The 27,168-nt window shown below is 33.5% G+C and overlaps 2 protein-coding genes across 3 annotated transcripts; one reads left to right on the top strand and one right to left on the bottom strand.

Moving 5' to 3' along the window:
• The first annotated feature begins 1,645 nt into the window (after positions 1–1,645).
• Positions 1,646–10,697, top strand: LOC133173119 (uridine-cytidine kinase 2-like). 2 transcript variants are annotated; one of them, XM_061308051.1, is made up of 8 exons: positions 1,646–1,657; positions 1,794–1,938; positions 2,188–2,347; positions 4,052–4,148; positions 4,297–4,439; positions 5,190–5,287; positions 6,233–6,281; positions 6,416–10,697. In XM_061308051.1, exons 2-8 carry the CDS (start codon positions 1,822–1,824, stop codon positions 6,529–6,531), a joined length of 780 nt encoding a protein of 259 aa, XP_061164035.1. In that variant the 5' UTR covers positions 1,646–1,657; positions 1,794–1,821; the 3' UTR covers positions 6,532–10,697. The 2 variants fall into 2 exon arrangements, with proteins under 2 accessions (XP_061164035.1, XP_061164034.1); XM_061308050.1 differs by lacking the exon at positions 1,646–1,657 and having other exon boundaries at positions 1,684–1,938.
• A 2,087-nt stretch (positions 10,698–12,784) lies between these two features.
• On the bottom strand, positions 12,785–27,146 carry LOC133173767 (surfeit locus protein 1-like). Its single transcript, XM_061308794.1, has 8 exons — positions 27,056–27,146; positions 24,453–24,647; positions 23,299–23,420; positions 20,624–20,806; positions 20,219–20,339; positions 19,729–19,852; positions 17,389–17,470; positions 12,785–12,926 (listed from the first exon to the last, which is right to left on the bottom strand). The coding sequence occupies exons 1-8, from the start codon at positions 27,089–27,091 to the stop codon at positions 12,803–12,805; spliced, it is 987 nt and encodes a 328-aa protein (XP_061164778.1). The 5' UTR covers positions 27,092–27,146; the 3' UTR covers positions 12,785–12,802.
• Between the last annotated feature and the right edge of the window lie 22 nt (positions 27,147–27,168).

Raw genomic sequence — 27,168 nt, 5'->3', positions numbered from 1 at the left:
AATTTTATTTGCTTTAATCTTATTTTTCAACTGAAATAATTCTGTTCCTTCTTACTAGAAATGTTTAAGCTGAATTCCTGTGCGACTTAATTTTATGTTTATGAATCATAAGAGAAGAGGATTTTAAAATTTAATTTGGGAAGAGACAGTGAAAATTCTAAATTGGTTTTTCTTTAAGAAATATATTGATAACGTAAATTACAATTTTACTGGTATTCAAACCAAAAATTAATATTTTCTTGAACTTATTTTCATCCATCTAATGACATGCAGTATTTTCAATTGCCCACAAAATGCCACAAACACTGATTATTTTTCATCCTTTTGAGAGATTCACAGTTAAATATAATGACAATGTAAGATCTGCTCTTGGTATGTTTTTTTTCCTATCTTTCTCTAGTTATGCCTCTCCCTATTTTTTCTTCTTTTATTCCCCATATGCTTTTTTAATTTCTGTTTTTGACTTTACAATCTCTGTTAAATGAAATCTATGAAATATAATTACGGAGAAAGGCAATTAAATTATATTTAATTTATGTTATTTTTACTGTAATTTACGTTATGAATGTTTTGCTTCATCAAGTAATCAATGAAGAGAGATTTATGCGTAAAATATTGCTACAAATAAATAGAAGTACACCTTGTTTGTAAAATCAACTGAAATTCACGCCAAAAATACATCTTTGAGGAATTATTTGAAAGTTTTTAAAGGTAACACGTAATTTACGTTATCTGATGGCGCTTCCTGCATCAGATCTACATCGGAAGTTCGGTGATGTTAAGATGCTTTCGAGAAGAAACCAATAACGTTTCCTGCATGGTTCCGTATTGTCCCGACGTCTTATTTGCAAGATAGGTACCATATATGTATTATACTGATAACGTAAATTACATAACGTAAATTACTTTCTATCAGATTAATTGGTGTAAAATGTGTAGTCGCACAGATCAATGTTCGTTTTAATATTTTACGTGTTTGGTAGGTCAGGAAGAAGAAATAAATTAATATGCAAAGACAATTTTACTTGTGTTCTTTAAGTATCGTTGATAACGTAAAATACATCCTTAAAACGAACCACTCACCTCTGGTTAAAAGACAAATGTGTTTCTGTAGGTATTCTGTCATATAACTTTTCTTTGTTTCTGATTGCATTTTATGGACTTTGTTGGATATTCTAGTAGATATTTTATGTTTTTAGATACCCTTTTATGCTGTTTACACAAATACTAAGATTTTGATAACGTAAATTACAGAAATTTAGCGACAACGTTATTATATATTTTTTAAAAATTTCACTGTAGACAAATATCTAAAAGTGTTAAAAATCAATATATTCATGCATTGTTATAGGTAAAAGTCGTGCTTTTTAGCATAAAATGTAATTGTTTTGTTTTATTCATTGGTCCAAACTTTGCTTTTTGCCTAAGCGACAGATCGAGAAGCCATTTATTAGACTATATACTTGGATCCCAGGGAAGTTTTAACCTGTGTATTAACACTTAACGATGTTGGTTTGGTAACTAGACGTATCACAAACGAAAACACTACAAAATTTACCAATTATTTTAATAATAATGTAATTTAAATTGCTTGCGACATCCAAATAGCGCATATGGACGGATTATGTGAGAATAGGTGAAAAGTCAACAAAACCATGTGGGTGCAACTTATGTCTGTTTTATTGCGTCATGTGTCTTGACTTGTTTAAAAATCTTTTTTAATTAGCCTACAACTCAAAAAAATTCGACGACTCAGTTATGATATTTCGTCAAAAAATATTAAATTGTTGTAGATATTTTGCAACAAACTTCAAATTGCAGATGATGGCTTCAGCACACACTTCTGAGACGAATGGACAGAGAAAGAATGGATTCGAAAGAGACAGAGTTCCAAGACCTTTTGTTATTGGTGTAGCTGGTGGCACTGCCTCTGGAAAAGTAAACTATGAATAAATTTTATATAATACAATTAAAGGAATAATCTGTAAAAATTGATGTACCTGATGCAACATGCAGCTAGTATGTTTCATGATATCAGTAACATTTATTTTTGTTCCGGACTTTTATAAGGGATTTTCTTAAGATGATAGAATACTGATATTAAATTATATTGTGTTGGAGGGAAAATTTTACTTAACTAACTGATATAATTTAATGAATAAGATTTTTTCCCCTGAACATTCATAGTCCTCTGTGTGTGCCAAAATCATGCAGCAGCTGGGTCAGGATGATGTGGATCACCGACAGAGACAGGTCGTTATAATAAATCAAGACACATTTTACCGTCCTCTCACACCTGAAGAGAACATAAGAGCATTGAAGGGAGAGTTCAACTTTGATCATCCAGGTACACTCGCTACAGTCTCATATATTTCTTATATGTGTATATGAGCTACGTATGTACATGATATATGAGTGAATCTCTATCTCTTTCTCTGCTAATGAGGAGTTCAATTTGGATACAGTATTTTTTTGGTCATCCTGAAATTTTGTATAAACCTAAGATTCCTTGAATTGATGCACATAAAAAGAATTAATGGTACGTGTATAAAATAATGATTAGAGAACTGTGATACTATTCAAGCACAAACTTCAATTATTATATATGTTAAACCTTTTATCACCAAATTCAGCTATTATCCACTATTGATGATTTTTCGGAGGTAAAGATATAAGCATGACCATAACAGTGCAAAAAGTTCTTCCAGAATTTGGTGTAGTAATCAGGGCTTTCAAAAAATTGGAAACAGGTCATGAGGTAATACTTGTACAAAAATAGGATGTACCTTGTGGAAGGGATTTTCATTAAATATGTTATTGAATTTTTCTCAATAAAATAATTTATATTTTATAGAATATTTTGGGTGTTACAATCACGATTTCAACCAGGTAAAAAAAAAAGGGGGGGGGGGGTTACCGCAAATTTTGAAAGGGCTGAGTAATGACCAATCAACTGCATCTTTGAAAAAATAACAAACATGCATAAAATGAAAAAGTAATAATGAAGAATCATGCATGAAAATTTATTAGATGAAGGTTTTTTAAGACATCAATTTAATTTTTGAGAATTCATGAGGACATGAACTACGACTCTTCATGCCAGCATATTTCATGAAGCGCGTTAGCGCTTCATGATAAATAATATTTATTAAATATGCAGGCGTGAAGCATTGTAGTTCATGTACCTCATGAATTCTCAAAAATTAAATTAATATCTTATATTTACATTATTTTTCCTGATGACTTGCCACATTTTTTTGTAATTCAGCGATCATTTTTGAAAAAAAGATTGCACTATTTTTGACTTCAGTTACATCACAATGAAAATATTCTTACTCATCCCACAGAAGTTCATGAGAATGTGAACTTTTTCTAATTTGCAAAGAATCTTTGAAAATATTTGGAAATGTAAATATAAAGAAATAATAGAATGTTAACTTACAGTCACTGTTACTGAATACTACACATTTATTGACTGGGTTCAAGGGCAACATTTGTTTTGTCGACCCCTCCTGGGTCAGACAAAAAGCCTTTTGCCCAAGAAAACAGTCAATAATGTTTTGTTATATCTTTTATTTTTTTGACATACATGTATCTTGTGCTGGCTTCCATGATATAAATTTCCTTTACCTGCACCAAAACTTGATTAATTCTGCATTGTTGAACACCAATGAATGTAAAAAAGATTTAGCTGATCGGCCCACAGTGTGACGTAAGCAGTCCAATATCTCATTGACAGGTCCAATATCTCACTCTGCGGTCAAACATTTATTTTTTTTATGACCACTCAGTAAAACATCAAAAATATTATACTTTTTTAGAGGTATAACAATTATCATTAATGCTGGTAAAATACCTTAGGATAATGAAAAATATTGCAAATTTTACAGTCAAATATGATACGAAGTCATTCAGTATAAAGTGCCATTAGGGCAGATTTGATGACATAAATATTGCGTACAGATCAAATGTACACTGTATTTCAGTTTATAACTACTATTGAAAGTACAAAAGGACCTTTTTCCTTTACGGAAATCAATGTCTTTTTCAGATGCTTTTGACTATGATTTTATGTCACAGACATTAAAGGATCTTGTAGCTGGTAAAGCAGTGAAATTACCTCAATATAACTATGTGACAAATGCCAGGTAAGTGTAACATACAAATTATGAAGGGGTTGTAATACTCTCGTATTGTAAAAACAATCAGCAAAACCAATGTTTGGTGTAGTATAAGCATAAGGTATTTAGTGCCATTGAGATTCAAAATTATTGTATTCTTTTCTTTCATTTTCAGAAATGAGGAATGGCATACTGTATACCCTGCTGATGTTGTTCTGTTTGAGGGCATCTTAGTGTTTTATTTCAAAGAACTTAGAGATATGTATCACATGAAGCTTTTTGTGGACACAGATCCAGACACAAGATTATCCAGAAGAGGTACAATTAATAAGACCAATATTTGTGTTGTTTTTAAATTTTAATTAAAGAATTTTCAAATAATATGTTTTACGGTGTGACCACTGGGGCAAGCGCAGTTGTACCATCAAAAACCCTTACACAGCTTACACTTGTAAACTTTGATCCGCCTCTTCAAACTTCCAAACGAGACACAGTCTAGACTGTGATGTCACATGACGTCGGAATTTACGGAGACAGTTGAGCATCTGGTTGAACGAGACTACAGGCCTAGTGCAATTTTTAACGAAATACGTTGTAGTGTAAATATAATTATTTTTTGTTATTTTAAGCTCTCAGCAAACTGCAGGCCTTTTATATTTTATATTATTTTCATATTCGCCATTATACCAGGGAATCCTAGTAGTGAGGGAATTCTGGGAAGGTTTCACACTAAAAGTTGCCAGACGTATATGTCATTCCGAATTTTCTCTGTTCTTACACGTTAGTCTATTGAGCTCACTGCACTTGCTATTAATATTTATGAAATGAAAAATATACCAGAATTTGAGCATTTAGAACTTTTTTTCGGGAAAAAAAAACATAATCAAAATATTATTGCAGTAAACAGACACAGACTAATTCAAAGTATTTTTTGGCAAATAGACCCAGACTATATTTCAAAGTATTATTTCAACAAATAGACACTGACTATATAGTTATGCTCTATTATAGAAAAAAAAAATATCTTATTTTTGTAATCATTTTATGAAACATGACATTAATTTTCAGTATTAAGAGACACAAAAGAGAGAGGGAGGGACATAGAGAATATACTACATCAGTATACTACCTTAGTGAAGCCAGCTTTTGAAGAATTTTGTCTCCCAGTAAGTCTTTAAAAAATAACTTAAAACAAACAAACAAACAAACAAAGGCATCCTATGCATTTTCATTAAACATGTAAAATATTTTTTAAAACATTCTTTGTGAGAAGAGGAATTCAGTTTTATTAATTTTTATTTTTGACTTGACCCTCTTCTTCATCAACTTGAATTTTCTCATTTGCATTTACATCTTTTTTTTATAGAATATCATTAAAGATTCTCCCAGGCACAGATATACATGTATTTGAATATATTCATTAAGTGATGTCAAGTCAGTGATACTTCCTTTACATCTCAATGTGTGTGTGTGTGAACTTGTACACAGTATGTAATAGCAGTCACTGAACATGATATCATAGTCTTGATTATGACACATTAAAAATAAACTTATTGCAAATTAGGGGTCTTTTGATTCAAACATACTAAATACCTGTAGTTCAAATATGTCATAATTCATAAAAAAATGTCTTTCTTGGTTTTCATTTTGATCCATGGGGTTAAAAGTACATTTGTATATGTATTGTACATTAAAACACAAGGTAATTTAAGCATATTAAATGGATTGACCATTTTATATGGATTATCACATGCTCCAATGTATATATTGATACATGTATGTTCATTATACATGTATAAATCCCAATAAACCAAAAACAGTTGTTTCTGGAAAGAAGTAGATTCTATTTTGAATGTTGTTGTGTTAATTGTGAATTTGACCACAACTGCCTATGACTTATGCCTGTTATTTTCTAACTTTGGAGGAGCTCAATTGTGATTGTTGAATTCCTGTGTAGAATACATGTATTACATACTAGATACATGAATATCAGAGTGAGAATATTTAAACCATTCCAAAATTATGTAACAACCTCTCCTACATTCAGAGGGGGGCATTTATGTCTTAAAGATGATATATACATTGTATTTCTGTTTTTTTTTCTTTTCAAGACAAAAAAATATGCTGATGTTATAATACCCAGAGGAGCTGATAATACAGGTAAATAAAGCTATTTCACAAAGTTATAATTTGTCTGGAATTTTCAATAACAACCATCATTGTACTTCGAAAGGACAACAAGCCAACATTTAAGTATTCTTCTAATATATTCAATTTTATTCATTTCTCTGCAGTGGCAATTGATTTAATTGTGCAGCACATTCAAGAGTTACTGCGCCCTTCTAAAAGCATGGTCAGTGCCAAAAGACCGCGTCACAACTCAGACTCCTTTGTTGGCAGACCACATTAGGATTTCAGACTGTGACCATCCAAAAAAATGCAGTCCAGAAAAGTTCAGTGACAAGTTATATTGGTCTACTCATAACTATTGGCAAGTTAATGAGAGATTTTTAACAACTTATTATCATGTACATTCACTGCCATTTTCTAGCATGGACTGGAAATAATTTTTCTCTAGACAAATATTTTGTTTCATATATTTTAATGTAAAGATGTTCAACATAATTAGGTCTTTGCATCAAATGTTAGGGACTTATGGTAATCACCATGTCTGTCTACCTGTAATGATGTAAGCTGAGTATTTTTCAACTACAGACTTCATTTTTGTCACATAAGTTGAGAAGGGTTAGGGGAAGACTCCTATATATTTCTGTGATACTATTTCACCACTATGTTTTATGGGTGACTTGGTTGTTTTTTTTTAAACCTTATTACAATTTCACTGTATAGGTGAAAAATGGTTCGGGGAAGAAACTTACAGATTTAATGTCATTTAGTCAAAGGACAAAAAACTGGCCCCAGGATCATGAAACATCTTAAGCTTTTGTTGAAAACTTAATATATGTAGTGTGATGAACAACAGTCCAAAATAAACTGCCCTTCAACCTTACATAATTAAACTGCTGTTGTCTGCAGATTTAGGATTTCAGTTTTATAAGTAATAAATATTTTACAGATGATTGAATCATGACAAGTCTAAAGTCTATTTCATGATCCTGGCTGGGGCCTTATTTTCTAAGACTATACAATTTAAAATACACTAGCTGTCATGTGACACCAAAACTTTAAAATAGATCAGCTACAGATTTTCATACATAGCTGGAAGAATGTAAGAAAGAGGCCTTTAGATTTTCATATGACCTGAATGCTATCAGTTCCCATTATAGTTAGCTGAATAGATTTAAATGAGTGTCAATATAAAGCATCTTTTGGTAATATAAAGAGGAACAAAAGAGTTCCATTTTCTAAGAATCATGGAGTGTCTCCAAAATTGTAAAAATTCATCTCACATGGATCCAGTCAAATATGGGGCAAAATACGATGAACATGTAGGTCACATGTTGAGAAGCTCTTTTTTCAATGGCCCAGTGATGTTTTACATTATATGTCAGAATGTAAAACTGTTACTGTGTATTAAATACATGTATAACAAAGGAGATGAATGAACAAGGTGTGCAAAATGCCTATAGCTTTAAAAATATAAAACTCATACTTTGAAATTACTAATTATGCCCCCCTTCAAAGAAGGGAGGGCATATTGCTTTGCTGCTGACTGTCAGTCGGTCTGTCAGTCCACCAACAGTTTCCATTCATTTTCTTCACAGAGGTTGCACATACTCTAATAAATTTGATATACAGATTTATCATAAAAAATATCTAGGTCAAGTTCTGATTTGGGTACGATCAAGCAATTTTTGACAGAGTTATGCCCCTTGGATGTGAAAAATTCCAATTATTTGCAGTTTCCGTTCATTTTCTTCGCAGAGGTTGCACGTACTGAAATGAAATTTGGTATACAGATTTTTCATAAGAATATCTAGGTTACGTTCTCTTTTGGGTACAAATGAGCAATTTTTGACAGAGTTATGCCCCTAGGACTTTGAAAAATTCTGATTGTTTGCAGTTTCTATTCATTTTCTTCACAGAGTTGCACATACTGAAATGAAATTTGGTATCCAGATTTATCATAAGAATGTCTAGGTTAAATTCTGTTTTGGATACGATCGAGCAATTTTTGACAGAGTTATACCCCTTGGACTTTGAAAAATTCCAATTGTTTTTGGGGGGGGGATAAGTGTTTCACAAACATCTCGTTTTCATGGGGGTTTAATTTTCATTGTTTTTGAGGCATGATGAGACCCACTTATTCATTTGTCTACGTATTGTAAATTTTCAAATATATAACAACTTGGCACTTCTTCTGACATCTTTTACAGTACTCATTTTTAGCTCACCTGAGCTGAAAGCTCAAGTGAGCTTTTCTGATCACCCATTGTCCATCCATCCATCTGTCCCTCCGTCTGTAAACTTTTCACATTTTCAACTTCTTCTCAAGAACCACTGGGCCAATTTTAACCAAAATTGGTACAATTGGTTCAAATTGTTAAGTTTTGTTTAAATGAAGGGACAAACCCCCTTACAAGGGGAGATAATCAAGAAAAGACAAAAATAGGGTGGGACCATTAAAAAATCTTCTTCTCAAGAACCACTGGGCTAGAAAAGCTGAAACTTATGTAGAAGCATCTTGGGGTAGTGTAAATTCTAATTTATTAAAATCATGACCCCTGGGGGTAGGGCAGGGCCACAATAGGAAATCCAAGTTTTACATTGAAATACATTAGGAAAAATCTTTTACAATCTTCTCAAGAACCAATGGGCTAGAAATGCTGAAACTTGTGTATCCTTGGGTAGTGTAGTTTCTAAATTGTTAAAATCATGACCTTGGGGCTAGGGTGGGGCCACAAAAGGTATTACAAGGGGGCAAAGTCTGGTGAAAACCACAGGGCCAAAGATACTCAGGTGAGCGTTGTGGCCTCTTGTTTGAAGATATGATCATTTCTGCCCTCTTTAATTTCAATCTTTGTGAGATTGTTGCAAATTGTGGAGATTTTACATGAAGTAAATGTTAATGTTAAATGAAAATTCAAAGAAAATTTTATTTTTTACACTGTATTATTTGTCGCACCATAGGAATTTTGCTTGCCTTGTTCACTCATCTTCTTTATGAAAAATATTCATAATTTTGGTATTAATAGTAGAGAAAATTTTTTTTACTCAAACTTTTACATGTATGTTGAAATTAAACTTTTACATGTATGTTGAACTTAACCTTTTTGCTAAACATCAAGTTTATTTCTTTTTATTCACACCCTGTGTTCAGGAAATAACATGTGCTTGTCTTGAAAAATAAAGTGGTTCAAGTTCAAAGACCTTGCATGTATAAATTCAGTTAAAAATTACTCTAATCTCAATTTGTATACTGTACAATGTTATTAATTTTGTAAGACAGGTATATCTGTTAAAAATTTATAATGTACGTGCTGTAATTGGCAACTAATTTAGTTGTCATGGTGCCTAAAATTTTAATTGGTGACTAAAATCTCACCACAAGTTGCCAATTTGGTGACCATTTTGAATTGACTTGGTGATTGTTAAATTTCAGTCAGTGCACATGTGAACGAATTTCATGTTGTTTCAATGTACACAGAGCTCAGGTAGACCAGGGCTGTGTTCAAAATGGTAGCAGCTATGTAGGTCTATGTAACTGCTATGAACAGTAATGCTAACCTAGCCATAGCAAGCATTAATTCATACAATGTATTCAATATGACTTAGATATCTAACTTAGCTACAATCTTGAACTCAGCCAAGACAAGACAGTAACTACATGTACCCCAGGTATCTGGTAATTTTAGGTTCCAGATAATTAATAATTGTGAAATGCAGTAAATTTGAAGGGTGTTATGGTCAATTGTTTGTCAATTAAATTTTCATTCATTAGAGTTTCCACATTATTGTACATGTAATGGTGGGTATGTACCAGGATAAAATATTAATCATGTAAACAATCTTCAATATAAAAATTATTGAAGAAGAATACAGATATCCAAGTTCATCCAAGCACAAAAATACTCTTTCCATTATTTCTTTCAAAAAAATTGATGGTGGCACCAAAGAAAAATTGGCCAGGCTCCTAAAAACTTGCATTGCCCATGGGTGGCGCTATTTTTTTTTTTTTTTTTTTTTTTTTTTTTTTTTGATTAGGAGCCAGCTGGTGCCTAAATTTTAGAGGTTACTTTGAGGCCTGATGTGTAAAAAATCAAAGGTTACAATCTTTCATCCAGTCTAGGTACATGTATATACTAAATGTGCTTGCTGGTAGTGTGTAGATCACAAAATATATGTTCTTGTTTTTTTCCCCATGTAATGTATAGTTTTTTGTACCGATAACATTTTGTGTGATGTGGAAATTTTTTTGAGTATCCTGGTCATTCATGTTTTGTACATGGTTTTATCTCGGCTATGTTTACATCTTGTGAATATCATAATACAGTGTATCCATGTAACTGAAGAAAAAAAACTCTCAACACTTATGTGTGTTCTGGTTTGTCCTTGTTATACATGTACATAAATTGTTTTAGTAGTTCCATAGATAAATAATAAATAATCATTTTACATTGCTCTCTTATTTTCAATATCACATAATCATTTTAATTTGAGGGAGACAGTTTTTGTGGATTTCAAAAATTTCAAGGTTTGCAGCAACAATTTTATTGGTGAATGTCTTGTTCAGAATTGTACGGCTCATTTGTCAGGGTTCTCGATATTTTGCTACAAGGGGTAAACCCATAACAATTGAATCCTCATGACATATAATGATTTTATTAATAATTATCTTAAAGAAAGGTACATGTAAATATCTGCAAAACTGCAGGGGATGGTGGCTGGGAATGTAGGAATTGATCAACACATTTCTACCAATTCATCTTTCAGCTTTATTTCAGACAGAAGCGTTTGAAAAAGATTTTTATGGTTACATTTTTAAAATTGATAATATAGTATTATCATTACCCTATACTAAGGACGTGTACAATTGGTCTGTACGATGTACAAGGAATGTGTGTACTTGTGTAAGTCCAATAATATTTGTAATACATAGATGGAAGCACTTGAGAAAATATTTATTTTTAGCCCAGATGGTTACAAGACATGTACATATATTAAACTTATAGGTTTCTAATTTTGCATTTATATATTATCTATACTCATACAAATTATAGGCAATAATCACCTTCCATTTTGGAAAGGTTAATTTTTTAGCTCACCTCAACGAAGTTGGGGGAGCTAATGTAATACCCTCGGCGTCGGTGTCGGCGTCCCAGGTTAAGGTTTTTGGAGCAGTTTTCTTTTCAAGTACTTCTATGGCCTATATTAGTCAGAGATGCATGGAGGATGCTTCTAGTGGGTTTCATTGTACAGTCAAGGTTTCAGATGCTGCAATTTCAGCTAAAGAATGACCAGGTTAATGTTTTTGGAGCAGGTTAAAGTTTTTGGAGCTGATCTCATTTCCAAGTAACTATAAGCCCTATATTGACTAAACTTGCATGGATGTTACATCTAAGGATGCACACTACTGGATTTGCTTCGGATGCTGGATCTGACCTATATTTTCCGGATGAGAGACCAGGTTAAAGTTTTTGGAGCAGATCTCATTTCCAAGTAACTATAAACCCTATATTGACCAAACTTGCATGGATGATACATCTAAGGATTCACACTACTGGACTTGCTTCGGATGCTGGATCTGACCTACATTTTCCAGATGAGTAACCAGATTAAAGTTTTTTGGAGCAGATCTCATTTCCAAGTAACTATAAGGCCTATCTGAACCAAACTTGCATGGATGATGCATCAAGGGATGAACAATCTCAAAACTTGCTTCGGATGCTGGATTTGACTTACATTTTCTGAATGAGTGACTAGTTTTAAGTTTTCAGATAAGTCTATTCCCAAGTAACTGCAAGCCCTATCAGACTAAAATTGCATAAATGTTGCATCTAGAGATGCACACTCCTAGATTATTAGTTTAGTGTGGGACTTTGCCTTACTTAAAGACAACATTCGTTGAGGTGAGCTCTGTAATCTCTGATTACCTATGTTTCTCTCAAATAAAGGCCACAATAGGGAATAAAGTTCTATGTAGCAATTTACACTGTATAACATAAAGGTTACATTTTAACTGGTAAACCCAGAAAATATCAATAAAGTCGAATTTCAATTGCTGAAATTTTGTACTCTATACTGACAGCTACATATACATAAAGGGGACTCAACTACATATTCACTTGCAGGAAGAAATTGCCATTTCAGATAAGTGTTGTGGCCTATGTATCTTGATCATATTTAATATTTTGCAAGTTGAAGTAAGCAGAAAATCCATGCATATGAACATGTACTTAATATGCTGAAATTTGTTTTAAAAAAACTTTCATATTGGAGCACAAAGCCAGTGCCAGTATGCATACTGGCTTTTATCCTTAGAAAATTTGCATTCTAGCAATATGTACATGTATATTGGCATAATTATTTTCAGCCTTTACTGTTGCCTGTACAAAAATACTGAATGTGAAATTTTTTTGTACAGTGTATATACATGTACACTGTACAAGGTTTAGAGGTCGAGGCCAAAATTTTGAGCAAACCTCAAGAAAACAATATACCCTCTTTTCTAAATCTTGAATCTTCTTTCAAGAAAACAAATCTTTATAAAGTTTAGAAAATTATTTAATATTTGTCACAATATGTTGCTTATTGGCATAATACAATTTGACATATTTTTGTGCTGCTCTCTGTGGATGGATCTGTGTGAACCAGAACAGTCCAAATACTGCTGTTATCATCAAACTGCCAAAAAAATAATCCCAATTCATTATCAACATCATCTTCACAGAATTGATACTTTAATACATATAAACTCTGAAAGATAAATTTTCATGATTTCCAAATTAAATACATTATCTTTACAACAGTTCATGTTAAACGTTTTTAACACACCATCTGACAGCTATAAAATACATGTACATAAACAATGTTCTTGTTCTTCATCAGCAGATTTTTTCTTCTATATTCCTATGTAAAACTTTCATTGCCCATTGTGGCCCCACCCTACCCCTGCATGGGGTCATGATTTGAAAAAAAAAAATAGAAGTCTCTGACAAGACTGTAGCTCTACTGGTTTGTACTTATATAACAAAGAAAAGTAGCACTTGGACTTGAAACATTGCAACAGCCATAAATAGAATTATAATCCTTGGTTTAGTCCCTTTTGTGGCAAAATTTATTGCAATCAGACTAAAACTGTGGGAGGAGAAGACTTTTGAGAGATTTTACAGAAATTTTATTTTTAGCAACCATGGCTACACCCCTCAGTAAAATCAAAAACAGGTAAATAGAATTATGTATCTTAGAGTACAGTAGTCTTGTGTCCCAAGGTACTGTACGTGTACATAAATTAAAGTATTCAAAATTTAGTGCAATCACTGGATATTGAGTGGTTGGCGTAATCATGAAATTAATGTTATACACATCCTTGCCTTGTATAATATTTATTATATTAAGGATTCAAGGGAATCAAAAACCGATATATAGAATTATGTATCTTAGTGCAGTCTACATGTATGCCAAGTTATACTGAAATCAGACCAAAACTGTAGGAGAAGTAGCATTTCAGGGTTAGAAACTCCCTAAAATTGCAACTCGCAATTAATTGCGAGTACCAAGAAAGTTAACTCGCAATTTTATAAGACTACTCGCAATTTTCATATAAAGTTAAATTTATATAAATTAAATACATGTAACTTAAGGAAAAAGTAACTACTGTACAATACAAAAATACAACTACAGTGTGACTTTTATTTAAACAAGCTTATCTTTTAAAAAGATTGGTGAGCTAGCGCTGTAGCTTAATAAAATACAGAAGAAGATATCTGAACCATTTGTTAAATTTGCTGAATCGATTAATTATTAATAGGAAGGCAGATTGGTGCACTTGGGGTTGAGTTTGGGGGGGGGGGGGTCACAATTCAGAATGGTGAATCTAAGAGTGTGCTTCACGTCGGCAATGGCATAACTCCTAACTGTGCTTCAAGCATTCTGTATTTTACTGTAATTTCAATTTCGGGGTGAAAAATAAAAGGCCAGTAGAACCAATGAGCACCTTCGGGCCTTTCCGGCAAGCTCGGAAAACATATCCGAGGTTGCTGCGGTTTTCCGAGCTTGCCGGAAAGATCTATGAAGGTAGATTAGAAAAGCTATGTATTTATTACAACTTTAGAAATAACAGTATTGGTTTTATAAGACCCGAGTTACTGTTACTTTTTGTTCATTTACGTGCAGGTTAGACAACAAAACACGAAACTTCAGATCATATGTATTTTCAGATAATGAACACTAAATTGACATGTTTTTCCGACATACTCTGAAAAAGATTTTTGTTGTTGTTGCTGTTGTTTTTTCCGAGCTTCCACTTAGGTGGTAAAACTGTAAGGAAAGCTAGAAGTCTAGAATCTTGGCATTATATGGCCAAATTTTTCTTGTACTTTTATGTGTAGGTTAGACAATAAATAAAAAAAAATTCAGAATCCGGATCTAGACTGGTATTGACTGTCTCGAACCTACGAAATGTATATCGCGCATATCAGACAGGAAAGGCCAGTGTAAATTCGGATCATTTCTATTTTTGTATGACAAAACGAAATTGTTATCGTACAGTCTATCTACAGTAGTTTTCCCAGAATCCCCGACCGTGAAGTCGAGCATGCGTATTTCAGAAATATAGACTAACGTAGTTGCTAGCGGTTGAGAGCGCTAGCAATTACTGATTGAAATCAAAAGCATTGTGTTCTGTCATATTATATAATTTTGCTACAGTTTCAATGCAAAAAAAATCAACTTGCAAGTTTTTGCGAGTTACCTAATTTTTAACTCGCAATTTGGGAATTCTAACTCGCGTTTTGCGAGTTGTATATAGTGAATTTCTAACCCTGCATTTTGAAAACAAGAGGCCCATGGGCCACATCGCTCACCTGAGCACATTGGCAAGGCAAGAGCACAAATCAGTTCAGTATTGAAAAGATTATGGGAGGGGGGGGGGGGGCTTGAATTTTAAACTACCTGATGATGCTTCCATGTCAATATAACAAATGGCTTTGTTGTACTTGAGAAGATTTTTAAAAAAGTTTCCCATATATTCCTTTGTAAAAATTTGATCCCCCATTGTGGCTACTCCCTATCCCAGGGGTCATCATTTGAACAAACTTGAATCTACACTACCTGAGGATGCTTCCATATCAATATGACTAAACACAGCTTTTCTGTTCTTGAGAAGAAATATTTTTCTATATGTTCTTATGTAAAACTTTTGATCCCCCTATTGGGCCCCACCCTACCCTCGAGGGTCATCATTTGAACAAAATTGAATTTACACTACCTGAGGATGCTGTCATATCAAAATGACTAAACATGATTTTCAGTTCTTGAGAAGAAGATATTTTCCTATATGTTCCTATGTAAAATTTTCGATCCCCCATTATGGCCCATCCCTATCCCCTGGGGTCATCATTTGAACAAACTTAAATCTACACTACCTGAGGAGGCTTCCATATCAAAATGACTAATCATGGCTTTGCAGTTTTTCATCAGAAGATATCTTCCTATATATTTCTATTTCAGACTTAGATCCTCCATTGTGGACCCACCCTACCCCAGGGGGTCATGATTTGAACAAACTTGAATCTACACTACCTGAGGATACTTCCACATAAATATGATCAATCAGGGCTTTGCTGTTCCTGAGAAGAAGATTTTTAAAGATTTTTCCCATATATTTCTATGTAAAACTTTGATCCTCCATTGTGGCCCCACCCTACCCCCGGGGGTCATGATTTGAAAAAACTTGAATCTACACTACCTGAGGATGCTTCCACATGAGTTTCATCTTCCCTGGCTTTGTGGTTCTTGAGAAGAAGATTTTTCGGACGGACAGACAGACAGACAGACGGACTACAGACAAAATGTGATCAGAAAAGCTCACTTGAGCCTTCGGATCAGGTGAGCTAAAAATGTTTACAGGTGGACGGACGGACAGACAGACAAATTAACAAAGGACATTACTATGGCATAAGCTTTTCTGGTTGCTGACCACTAGAGCTTAAAATTGAAAATTCACTACTTGAGGATGCTTCCATATGGATGTGACTAATCATGGCTTTGCTTTTCTTGAGAAGATTTTTATATACACCCATTGATCAACCATAGTGGCCCAATCTTACCCTCCAGGAGTCATGATTTGATTTGAACAAATATGAATCTACACTGTTTAAGAAAGCTTTCACAAAAGTTTAATCTTTTCTGGTCCAGTGGTTCTTGAGAAGAACATTTTTAAATGACCGCACCGAATTTTTTATTTCTCAATTATCTCCCATTGGAAGAGTGTGTGGCCGTTCATTTGAACAAACTTGGATCCCCTTCAAAGAATACTCTGTGCCAAGTTTGGTTGAAATTGAATCTAGAGAAGAAGATGAAATCATAAAAAGTTTACAAAATCAATGGTAGACAATAGACAAATATTTATCAGGAAAGCACACTTGAGCCTTCAGCTCAGGTGAGTTAAACAAGAGGCCCATGGGCCACATGACTCACCTCAGTACTTTGGCTACTGCTAGAGAAAAGCAGAAATCAGTTCTGTATTAAAAAGTTTTTTAGGGCTTAATTGGTCCCTCTAGGGGAGATGATTTGAAGAAACTTGAATCTTCTCTACCCCCGGATACATCCATATCAATGACCAATCATGGCTTTGCTCTTCATGAGAAGAAGATTTTTAAAGATTTTATCCTATATTTTCCTATGTAAAAGTTTGAATTTATATTGAGGCCTGCCCTACCCCAAAGGGTCATGATTTAACAAACTTGAATCTACACTACCTGAGTGCTTCTGTATTGATATGACTAATCATAGTATTACTTTTTAAAGATATCTCCTATTTATTCCTATGTAAAATGTTGATGCCCAGTTGTGGCCCCAACCTACCCCCAGGGGTCATGATTTGAACAAACTTAAATGTACACTACCTGTGATATGACAAGTTCTAAAGAAGATTTTTAAAGATTTTTCCTATATATTTCTATGTAAAACTTTGATGCCCTGTAGTGGCCCAACCAACCCAATACAACACAAGACAAACAGAAGGACAGACAGACAACGAATGTTTTTTGATCAGAAAAAATCTCACTTGATTCTAATATTCAGAAAAAATCTCACTTGATTCTAAAATTGAATATTTTCAATCTAAAGACAAAACGTTACTTACAAGCTTAAACTAAGATCTCGGATGGAGTTGTAATGCATTATTTTTGTTTGTCCTCCAATAGGTCCACCAGGAATTGAACTCTCTGTAGACAAAGTGAAGGTAAATTAAATACAGGACTACATAATGTGTGTATATGTACGAATTCTGCAAAACTTTAATATGACTTGGAATTAATTGTAAAGGATATGGGGTCATTAGGATTGTAAGGAAAGCTAAAATCTTCCTTGGTAAAACTTTAGACACCAATTGTAGCCTCATCCTAGTCAATGGGGCTATGGTTAGAGTAAATTTTCGTCTACAGTACTTTAAAAGAGGTTGGTTGAGGATAATTAAACAATTTGTAGCTCGGTGGTATTCTTCGTCTTCCAGACTGTGAAAGATTTTCTTATACATTTCTACACAGATATTTGAATCTCTTTTTTGGTCCAATCCTGACTCCCAGGTCCTTATTTTGAACATATCTTGAGCGCAAATCCAAATGTTGTTAACCAGATTCTACAGCATTTTAAGAAATATTTTGCTGTCATTCTTGAAAAGAAGACTTGTAAATGACCTATACCTATTTCCTCTATTTCTTTATCATCCTTGGAAAGGAGTACTGCTCTACATTTGAATAAACTGAGTTTCTGCCATTAAAGAATACCTAAAGGCAAGTTTGGTTGAAAATGACCTTACGGTTTGTTTACTGAGAGGTCAAAAAATTGAAATGTTGAATTTTTGATTATGAATGATGACAGATAAAAATGGCAATAAATCACTGAGTGACTTAAATAGCTTACTGAAAATCAGTGTCAAAATAAAACAAGAGGCCCATGGGCCACATCGCTCACCTGAGCACATTGGCTAGGAAAAAAAAAGCAAAAATCAGTTCAGTATTGAAAAATTTACGGGGAGGGGGTGTTGAATTTTAAACTTCCTGATGATGCTTTCATATCAATACAACAAATGGCTTTGCTGTTTTTGAGCAGAAGATTTTTTACCATATATTCATTTGTAAAAATTTGATCCCCCATTGTGGCCCCACCCTACCCCTGGGGGTCATGATTTGAACAAACTTGAATTTTCACTACCTGAGGATGCTTCCATATAAATATGACCAATCATGGCTTTGCTGTTCTTAAGAAGAAGATTTTTAAAGATATTTTCCTATATACTTCTATGTAAAACTTTGATCCCCCATTGTAGCCCCACCCTACCCCCGGGGGTCATGATTTGAACAAACTTGAATTTTCACTACCTGAGGATGCCTCCATATAAATATGACCAATCATGGCTTTACTGTTCTTAAGAAGAAGATTTTTAAAGATATTTTCCTATATATTTCTATGTAAAATTTGATCCCCCATTGTGGCCCCAACCTACCCCCGGGGGTCATGATTTTAACAAACTTGAATCCTCAGTACCTGAGGATGCTTCCATATAAATATGACCAATCATGGCTTTGCTGTTCTTAAGAAGAAGATTTTTAAAGATATTTTCCTATATACTTCTATGTAAAACTTTGATCCCCCATTGTGGCCCCACGCTACCCCCGGGGGTCATGATTTGTTCAAATTTGAATTTACACTACCTGAGGATGTTTCCACATAAGTTTCATCTTTCCTGGCCTAGTGGTTCTTGAGAAGAAGATTTTTAAATGATGCCTTTATTTTTTCACTAATTCCTAATTATCTCCCCTTGAAAGAGGGCATGGCCCTTCATTTGAACAAACTTGAATCCCCTTTACCCAAGGATGCTTTGTGGCAAGTTTGGTTGAATTTGGCCTAGTGGTTCTTGAGAAGAAGTAAAAAATATGAAAAGTTTACAGACAGACAGATGGACAGACGGACGCCGGACAAAATGTGATCAGAAAAGCTCACTTGAGCCTTCTGCTCAGGTGAGCTAAAAAGTTTATAATCTTTTTTTTTGTGATTAGCAATATACATGCGAAATATCAAGGCCTGACATTTTATGGTTTAAAAGATCTCTTAAATCATCTTTTTTATGAAAGCCCATATTACCCCATTGTCATGTATTAACATGAAACATTAAACATCAAAGCTTAAAACTATTGATTTTGTATTTTGAGTGGATTTCAGCTTTTATCAACATTAGCATCAATGTTATTTCCTGCGCTTGTGCGGGACTTCATCTAGTTATGAATTATTTTTGGAACAAAAGTAGGTCAAGTTTGTTGTCATGAGTAATCCTGCAAAAGGGGATACATGTACATACGCAAATTATCAATTCCCAATTCCTTAGATTTCAAAAGAAATTGAGGTAACAGACAGATAAAAGGCATAATGATCCTTAAATGTCTCTGAACTGCAGCCAAAAAAAAAAACATGATCATTTTCTTACCTAGATCAGCATCTACAAATACAGGCTTAGTTTTCAGAAAGTGAGCAATGGTGTCCACATCTAAATGGCTAAAAAACTTCTTATTTAAAGAGTCCTGAGTTGGTCGGAAATCAAAGGGATTTTTCTAAGAAATAAAAAAAAAATTCAAAGCATGCAATTATATTCATTAGCTGGTAAATTGCAATTATATTGGCTAACAAATTCTATTAACTAATATTTATATGAGGAGAAGAGAAAGGTGATTAACAATATAGGTTCACTACATGTATAAATTGTCTGTAGAAAGATAGTGAGTATTGCAGTATAATCAAATTTAGCTCCTTTATCACAATTATATATAAAACAGCTGCATAAAACAAAGTTAAATACAGACTTTCCTGTAAACTTCTGATATTAGTATTTGAATTATAGTTATGATTAACAAGGCTCTGCAAACCTTTGAGGTTTATATTGCTGCACATATATTTATTGTCCAGCCACTAAGACTCACCCTCTCTGATGCCCTGCTCAGACCGGTGATCTTAACCACACCAGTGGCCTGCTTAGCTGTTGTTTTTGTGGGACTAGTCCACTGCAATGGTACCCAGCCACGATTCACCAGTACAACATCTCTATAAAAAGATATCTCCAGAAATTAATAAAGAAAGTATGAGAACTCAGTTTCTTTTCTTTTTATGATGGCAAATACCGGTATTTTGGTTTATAATGGTATTTTCTGCAGTTGAACTTTCTAGTGAAGAGGTATACTAGTATTTAATCAACTGACTCCAAAGTTTACCTAGCTGTCATCTTTCTAACTGTTTTGGACTTCCATTCAACAACTACTACTTTTCTAGCACAAAAAATGCAAGAAGTGACTTAAGATAAAACTACGCAATTTTTTTAAGGGACCTACCCAGTATCCTTAAGCTTGAAAGGTGTGACAACGAGAACCCCTTTCTGCCATTTACTTCCATCTGGTGTTAATTCTGGTTTGACATTGGCTCTGTATCCTATATATACCTCACGATCATTATCAAACTCTCCCTCCAATTCTACATATGTAAATTCTGACTTTCTTTGATCTGGTTCATCAAGTCTGTGAATATAGAAATGGATGCTTTTATTGAGACAGTCTTGATTAAATTTCATGATATTACTGTATATACAGCTGTACATGTTACTTGTATAACACAGCATTTGTATTCTATTCTGGAACATATGTGGTAGTAAATTAATTAGCTTGTAAGATGCTGATATTGCAGCAATGTGTTAGTTATGGTATTTTAATTTAAAACATCAAAAGATCACACAAGATTAAATTATTCTGTTGATGCTTAAAATTCTTGCTATACAGAAATTCAATTCATACTCATATTTAGAATTACCATCAATAAATACTTTATTAAACATGATAATTCATTAAATATGATTTTATTTTCAATTCATCAATATCAGTTTAAATACCAGTCATCAGCATGAGCACTGCTAGAATCGTTAAATGCTTATGATTCATGATTTTTTTTCTATATAACTTCCTACTACCCGAAATTAAAACATATTAGGTAATCAAAGACTTCAAAACTTGCCTTGATGAATATTATCTATAAGGCAAATCTCAAACCATTTTTTTTTATGGTAGTGTGCATCCCAAAATACAACATCCATGAAAGTAGTCTGGTTAGGATTTGTTGTTACTTGGGAATGGACCTATTAAAAAAAATATGTACTGTTCGTAACCAGAAAATGTAGATACAAAGCAAGCCTGGTAGTGTAGATTCCTAGATGCATCATTCCTTTGAGTTTGATCCAGGTAGGCTTATACCTATGGTAATTTTGTAATGGACCTTACTCCAAAATCTTTAACATGTTTGATTGTCTAGAAAATGTTGGTCAGATCCAGCATATGGAGCAAACCTGGAAGTGTCTACATGCCTCATCCTGCAAATTTGGTCCAAATATAAAGCTTATAGTTTCTTTGTAATGGGCCTGCTCCAAAAATTTTAACCACTTAATTGTCCAGAAAATGTAGGTCAAATCCAGCAACAAAAGCAGCTCTTATAATTTCTATCCCTAGGTGCATTATCGATGCAAGTTTGGTTCAGATAGGTCTTAGATTACTTAGGTATAGATCTGCTCTAAAAACTTTAACCTATTCAATCGCCAGAAAAATGTAGGTCAGATCCAGCATATGAAGCAAGAGTATTGATTTGCATCCCTAAATGCATCATCAACACAAGTTTGGTAACAAAAGGGTTTATAAATACTTTGGAATAAACCTCCAAAACTTATTCCTAGTCACACATCTGGAAAATTTAGGCCAGGCAGATCCAGCATCCAAAGCAAGTCTGGTAGTGTGCTTCCCTAGAAGCATCATCTTGCAAATTTGGTCAAGGTAAGGCTTTCATCATTTTGAAAATGCACCTGTTCCAAATACTTTAACCTGTTCACTCATCTGGAAAATGTACGTCAGATTTAACATACTGAGCAAGTCTGGTTAGTGTGCATCCCTAAATACATCATCCATGCAAGTTTGGTCATTGTAGGTCTTATAGTTACCTGGAATGGATATGCTGTAAAAACTTTGCCAATTTAATCACCTGCAAAATGTAGGTCAGATCCAGCATTCAAAGCAAGTCTGGCATTGTGCATCCCTTGATCAATAACCTATGCAAGTTTTGTCGCCATAGAACTTATAGTTACTTGGGAATGAGACTTGCTCCAAATACATTAACCTGGTCATTCTTATGTAAAATATTGATTGAAAATATAGCTTCTGAAACCTTACTGGTACAATGAAAGTATTGAAAAACATGCACCAAACATTATCTATGCACCTCTGATCAAAATAGGGCATACAGTTACTTTGAAAGAAAATTGCTCCAAAAACCTCCCATATGAAACTGTCCAGTTGACAATCAACTAACTGTCAAATGAATACTTGAAAACAGTTGACCACTAGGAGTTAAATTCTTTTCTCAAGGTTATCAACTGTTTTGCCTAAAATGGTCAGTTGACATCAATTGCCAGCTTTGCAATGATTAATGAAGTATTCAACAGTGGTCTATTGCACAGAAGAGCTGAGTATATAATATAGCATAGCCCTGACTTTGTTGAGGTGAGCTAAAAACTATTAGAGGAATGGAAAATTTACAGTGTCAACATAAGCTGTGTATACCATTGGTAGATCATATAGCTGTTCTACATTAGGTTCAAATTATACACATTTTATATTATCTTTATCAGTTTCATTATTTTAGTCTGGGGAAAGGTAACATGAAATTCAAATGTATACAGTAATTTCTGTTTATTACAACTTAAGGTTATCTTTTTTATAAAATTCAAGATCAAGGGAAAAAAACTCCTGCAGAAAATTTATGATATATTGAATAATTATGATTCCTTCTTAATGAAAAAATGAATTGAATTTTCAAGGTAGTACATAAATAAAAACATGAAATTATTTGCCAAAACCATAAATCAGCTAGGGGTTAAAATCATTCAATTAAAATTATTAACCCTATCATGGTACCAGTGGTTATTTAATTTAGGGAACTGGGTTTTTTTTCATTAATAAATGAAAGCACTAACAACTTTGATACAGGACTAGGATGTTTTGAAGTTTGTGTTTCTATTCTGCCTCTCAGTTCCGCAATTTCCCTTTTCCGCTGATACTGCCAGTAGGCAATGCCTATAGTCCAAAACGGAATTGTCTAAAATGAAAATACGAAATAATACTATAAGACACTCACAGACTGCACTTCTTTCATAAATCAAATTGGCATTCAAACTTTTTTACACACAGAGCTAAATGAATACCATTGAAGACTGAAAAGATCAGATCACATTTATCTATATCTATGCTTTTCCATCAGATATTTGAAAAAGAAAAAAAAAACACTTTAATATCATTCCTGAAGAAACTTTCCATCCAAGATATTGCATTGATAAATAGACAGTAACAGGTGGGTTTGCCTTGATTACATGTTTGCTCTGAGTGGTTTTGCCACACCAATATTAGTAATTACAAGTGGATTTGGGCAGCTTGTTTGACAAATTGCCAATGTTCTACACTTTTGTTTTTGTGTGCTTGCTATGGGGAAGATTTTTGAGTTATCCAAAGCTTTTTATATAGATCTAAATAGTGACACATGCCAGTATTTGATTAATAACATTTTTAATAAAGTAAAGCTTCTTTATTAAAAATTTCAGAAAAAGATGAAGATCGAGGAAATAATATTTACATGTATCTGGCCTAGCTTATTTATTTTACTTATATAAACAAAGATATTGTTATTCTCATGATTTTTGAAAAAAAAAAGTTTGAGTTTATCATCTAGCATCTCATCCTCGGTGCTAGCATCTCAGCTGTCTTAAAATTGGGAAATAATTAAATTGGTATTGATTGGCAAATTTTTGAAATTTATTAAAGTGCCCATTTATTTATTAAATTCATTAAAGTTTTAATCTAAACACCTACTGATGAAACGACTTTTGCCTACATAAACATCCAGAACACTGGTCGAGTGAAATCACACGGGGTAAATCCCCTCATGGCAAACAGGGAAATGGGGCAAAACCATTAGCGCTAACAGATAATTGGGGCAAAACCACTCAGATTCAAATAGATAGACAAAACTAAACTGATGCATGTAGCTATAATTGAACTAGCTTTTTTTTTCATTATCATAAATTCTATAATTGAAAATAATAAATTGTTAAACTAACCTAGTAAAAATACTTACTGATAAAAAAATATTTAATGATATACTAGCTGGTCTGACTAATGGTTTTGTTCTTGGTGCATTCTTAAATTTACTTGGAGCATCATGAACATCCATTAAAGTTCTTTTAGGAACATTCTTCATACAATGAATTTCATTTAGAAGGCACCCATTCCTTCTAACTCTTCCACAATTACAGCTGTGAAATGAGAGATCCTGAAAAAATAAATACAATAATTATAAAACTATTGCCTGTGGTGATACCAATAATGGCCATTGCATGCTATATTGAACAGCACATTAAGAGAACTGTCAGATTCAGAATTAATATTGACACAATACACTATTGAAAATTTGACTATTTTTGGAGTGTCTGTAGCCTTTATCATATGGCTAACTTTACTCCTATGCAAACTCAGCATTGTTTGTAAACTACCTTGATTTTGAAAAGGCATTTGATTCCATTCAAAGAGAGAGCCTTTGATCTACCATGAAGTTTTATAACGTCCCAGACAAACTGGTTAGAATGTTGAAACTCCTATATGATTCATTCCAATGTGCAGTCTAAGATGGAGAAGAATCCAACAGGTTCCAGATAACAACAGGAGTGAAGCTGGGTTACACAATGTCTGGATTCCTATTTTTGTTGGTTATAGATTTTGTAATGAGAAGAACTACAGAAACGAAACTAACAGGAATAAGGTGGAATTTCACAACAAAAATTGAAGATCTAGACTTTGTAGATGATCTTCCTCTACTTTCCTCAAAATTTCAGGACATCCAACAAAAGACACAAAGATTAAACAAGCTGGTCTCAGAATAAACATTGACAAAACCAAAGTGATGAGTCTCAATTCTGACATGATAGAGCCAGTCAAGATTGGTGGACAAGACCTGGAGAATGTAGAAACATTTACTTATCTTGGAGGTGTGATAACAACAAAAGGAGGATCTGATGAGGACATTACCAACAGACTTGGAAAAGCTAAATCTCAATTTGGAAGGCTCAGAAAAATCTGGAGCTCATCAAAATTTTCCATCCAAACAAAAGTAAAGCTATTTAACAGCTTGGTCCTGTTGGTTCTAATGTATGGAAGTGAGACATGGAAAACAACAGAGGGAGACAAAAAGATGATTGACACCTTCCAGAATAAATGCCTTACAAAAATCCTTAGAGTAATATGGCCTGAGAAAATGTCAAATGAAGAACTTCATAATAGAACAAAGACAGCTAGAGCAAGCGAGATAATAACTCTCAGGAAGTGGAATTGGATTGGCCATGTACTAATTAGGATGGAGAACACCAGAATTTGTACCACCGCACTGACATGGCATCCCGAAGGAAAGAGGAAAGTAGGCCAGCCGAAAACAAATTGGAGAAGAACTACGGAACAAGAAAGATTACAGCTGGGATGGTAAAGCTGGGCGTCAGCAAGGGAAGCAGCCAAGGACAAAGGCAGGTGGAGGCAGTGTATTTGGGCCTTATGTGCCAGCGGGCACAAAGAGGATAGGTGAGGCAAGGTGACTTTTGCACACAGGAACAAATGTGCTCAAGAGTAAATTTCTCATCACATATGACATTGTTTGTAAAACTTTCTTCATGATTAACATGTCTTCGTGTATCATGTTCATTCCTATAACATGTATTATCTATTCAATTATCATAAAAATTAAAACACAAAAAATGTTGACAGACATGCAGTGATTTAGATTCCTACTTTTCCGAAAGTCAAAAACCTTACGACAAGACTTTATTCTATCCATTGGTTAAGATTATTTGTTTATGACAGAGACAAACAATTTAAAAAGTATTCTTGGAGTTATTTTACAAAGTTACTAATCATTTTGATCTTTATGTCTTTTCAAAAGGAAACCCAAACAAATTAATTAATTAAAGGAATAACTAACAAACAACCGTCACTGAATAAACCCAAATATAATTCCCGTATTAGGCGGTCATACTAAAATACGCCTGCGGATGCCTGCCAAGGGAAAATACGCCTGCCGAGAAAATCTATAGACCTGCCGTGTTATTTATTGACTAAATTTATATTTTACTAGATATATTACTTTAATAGACCATTTACTTGATGTTTTACCAAACCAAAATAATTTTTAAAGTATAATTTGGAGTTTTTATTCGTATTCTAGTATGCATACATCGTAGAGCACGCTCGCCGAGAAAATCTACATGCCCGCAGTGTTGTTTCTCTATAATTATGTACTATTTTATATAATTTATTACTTTAATAAAGTATTTGGTTGAAATTTAACTAAAAATGAAACAAAAAAGAAAGAAAGATTTGATTTGATAAATTCTACACAAGAGTTTGCAGTAATATTAAAGGAGATAACTTTTACTTCACAATACTTATATAGCAGGCGTGCTCTACGAAGTATGCAAACTTTAAAACGAATAAAAACTCCAAACTGTGCTTTTTAAATTATTTTTGTTTGGTAAAACATCAACTACATGGTCTGTAAAAAAAAAAAAATCTAACAAAATACAAATTAATTCGATAAATAACACAGCAGGCGTACATATTTTTTCGGCAGGCGTGTTTTCCCCTGTCAGGCGTCGGCAGGCGTATTTTAGTATTAGGTAAAGAAGCCTAATAATTTACTTTCGTAGAAATCCTTGCTAAAACACGTCTTGACATTGTTTTGGGAACTCTTCATTTAGGAAACAAGTTTTAGTCTACTGCGAATTGAGAAATTCTATCAAGAATTCTGATTG

This window comes from Saccostrea echinata, unplaced genomic scaffold (assembly GCF_033153115.1).
Source record: "Saccostrea echinata isolate AGI-Se365-2 ecotype Australia unplaced genomic scaffold, CSIRO_AGI_Sech_v1 ptg000056l, whole genome shotgun sequence".
NCBI classification, from domain to species: Eukaryota; Metazoa; Mollusca; class Bivalvia; order Ostreida; family Ostreidae; genus Saccostrea; species Saccostrea echinata.
Note: the sequence above shows the minus strand (reverse complement) of the source record. Positions and strands in the feature narration are given on the sequence as shown.

Bases quoted from the DNA above. Each gene is read 5' to 3' on its own strand.
- LOC133173119 (XM_061308050.1), top strand. From the start codon at position 1,759: ATGATATTTCGTCAAAAAATATTAAATTGTTGTAGATATTTTGCAACA. The intron at 5,288-6,232 runs GTAAGTCTTTAA...TTTCTTTTCAAG, and splicing joins TTGAAGAATTTTGTCTCCCA to ACAAAAAAATATGCTGATGT. The intron at 6,282-6,415 runs GTAAATAAAGCT...ATTTCTCTGCAG, and splicing joins CAGAGGAGCTGATAATACAG to TGGCAATTGATTTAATTGTG.
- LOC133173767 (XM_061308794.1), bottom strand. From the start codon at position 27,091: ATGTCAAGACGTGTTTTAGCAAGGATTTCTACGAAA. The intron at 20,807-23,298 runs GTTAGTGCTTTC...CTATATTCACAG, and splicing joins CCTAGTCCTGTATCAAAGTT to ACTTGATGAACCAGATCAAA. The intron at 12,927-17,388 runs GTAAGTAACGTT...TTTTTTTGGCAG, and splicing joins CGAGATCTTAGTTTAAGCTT to TTTGATGATAACAGCAGTAT.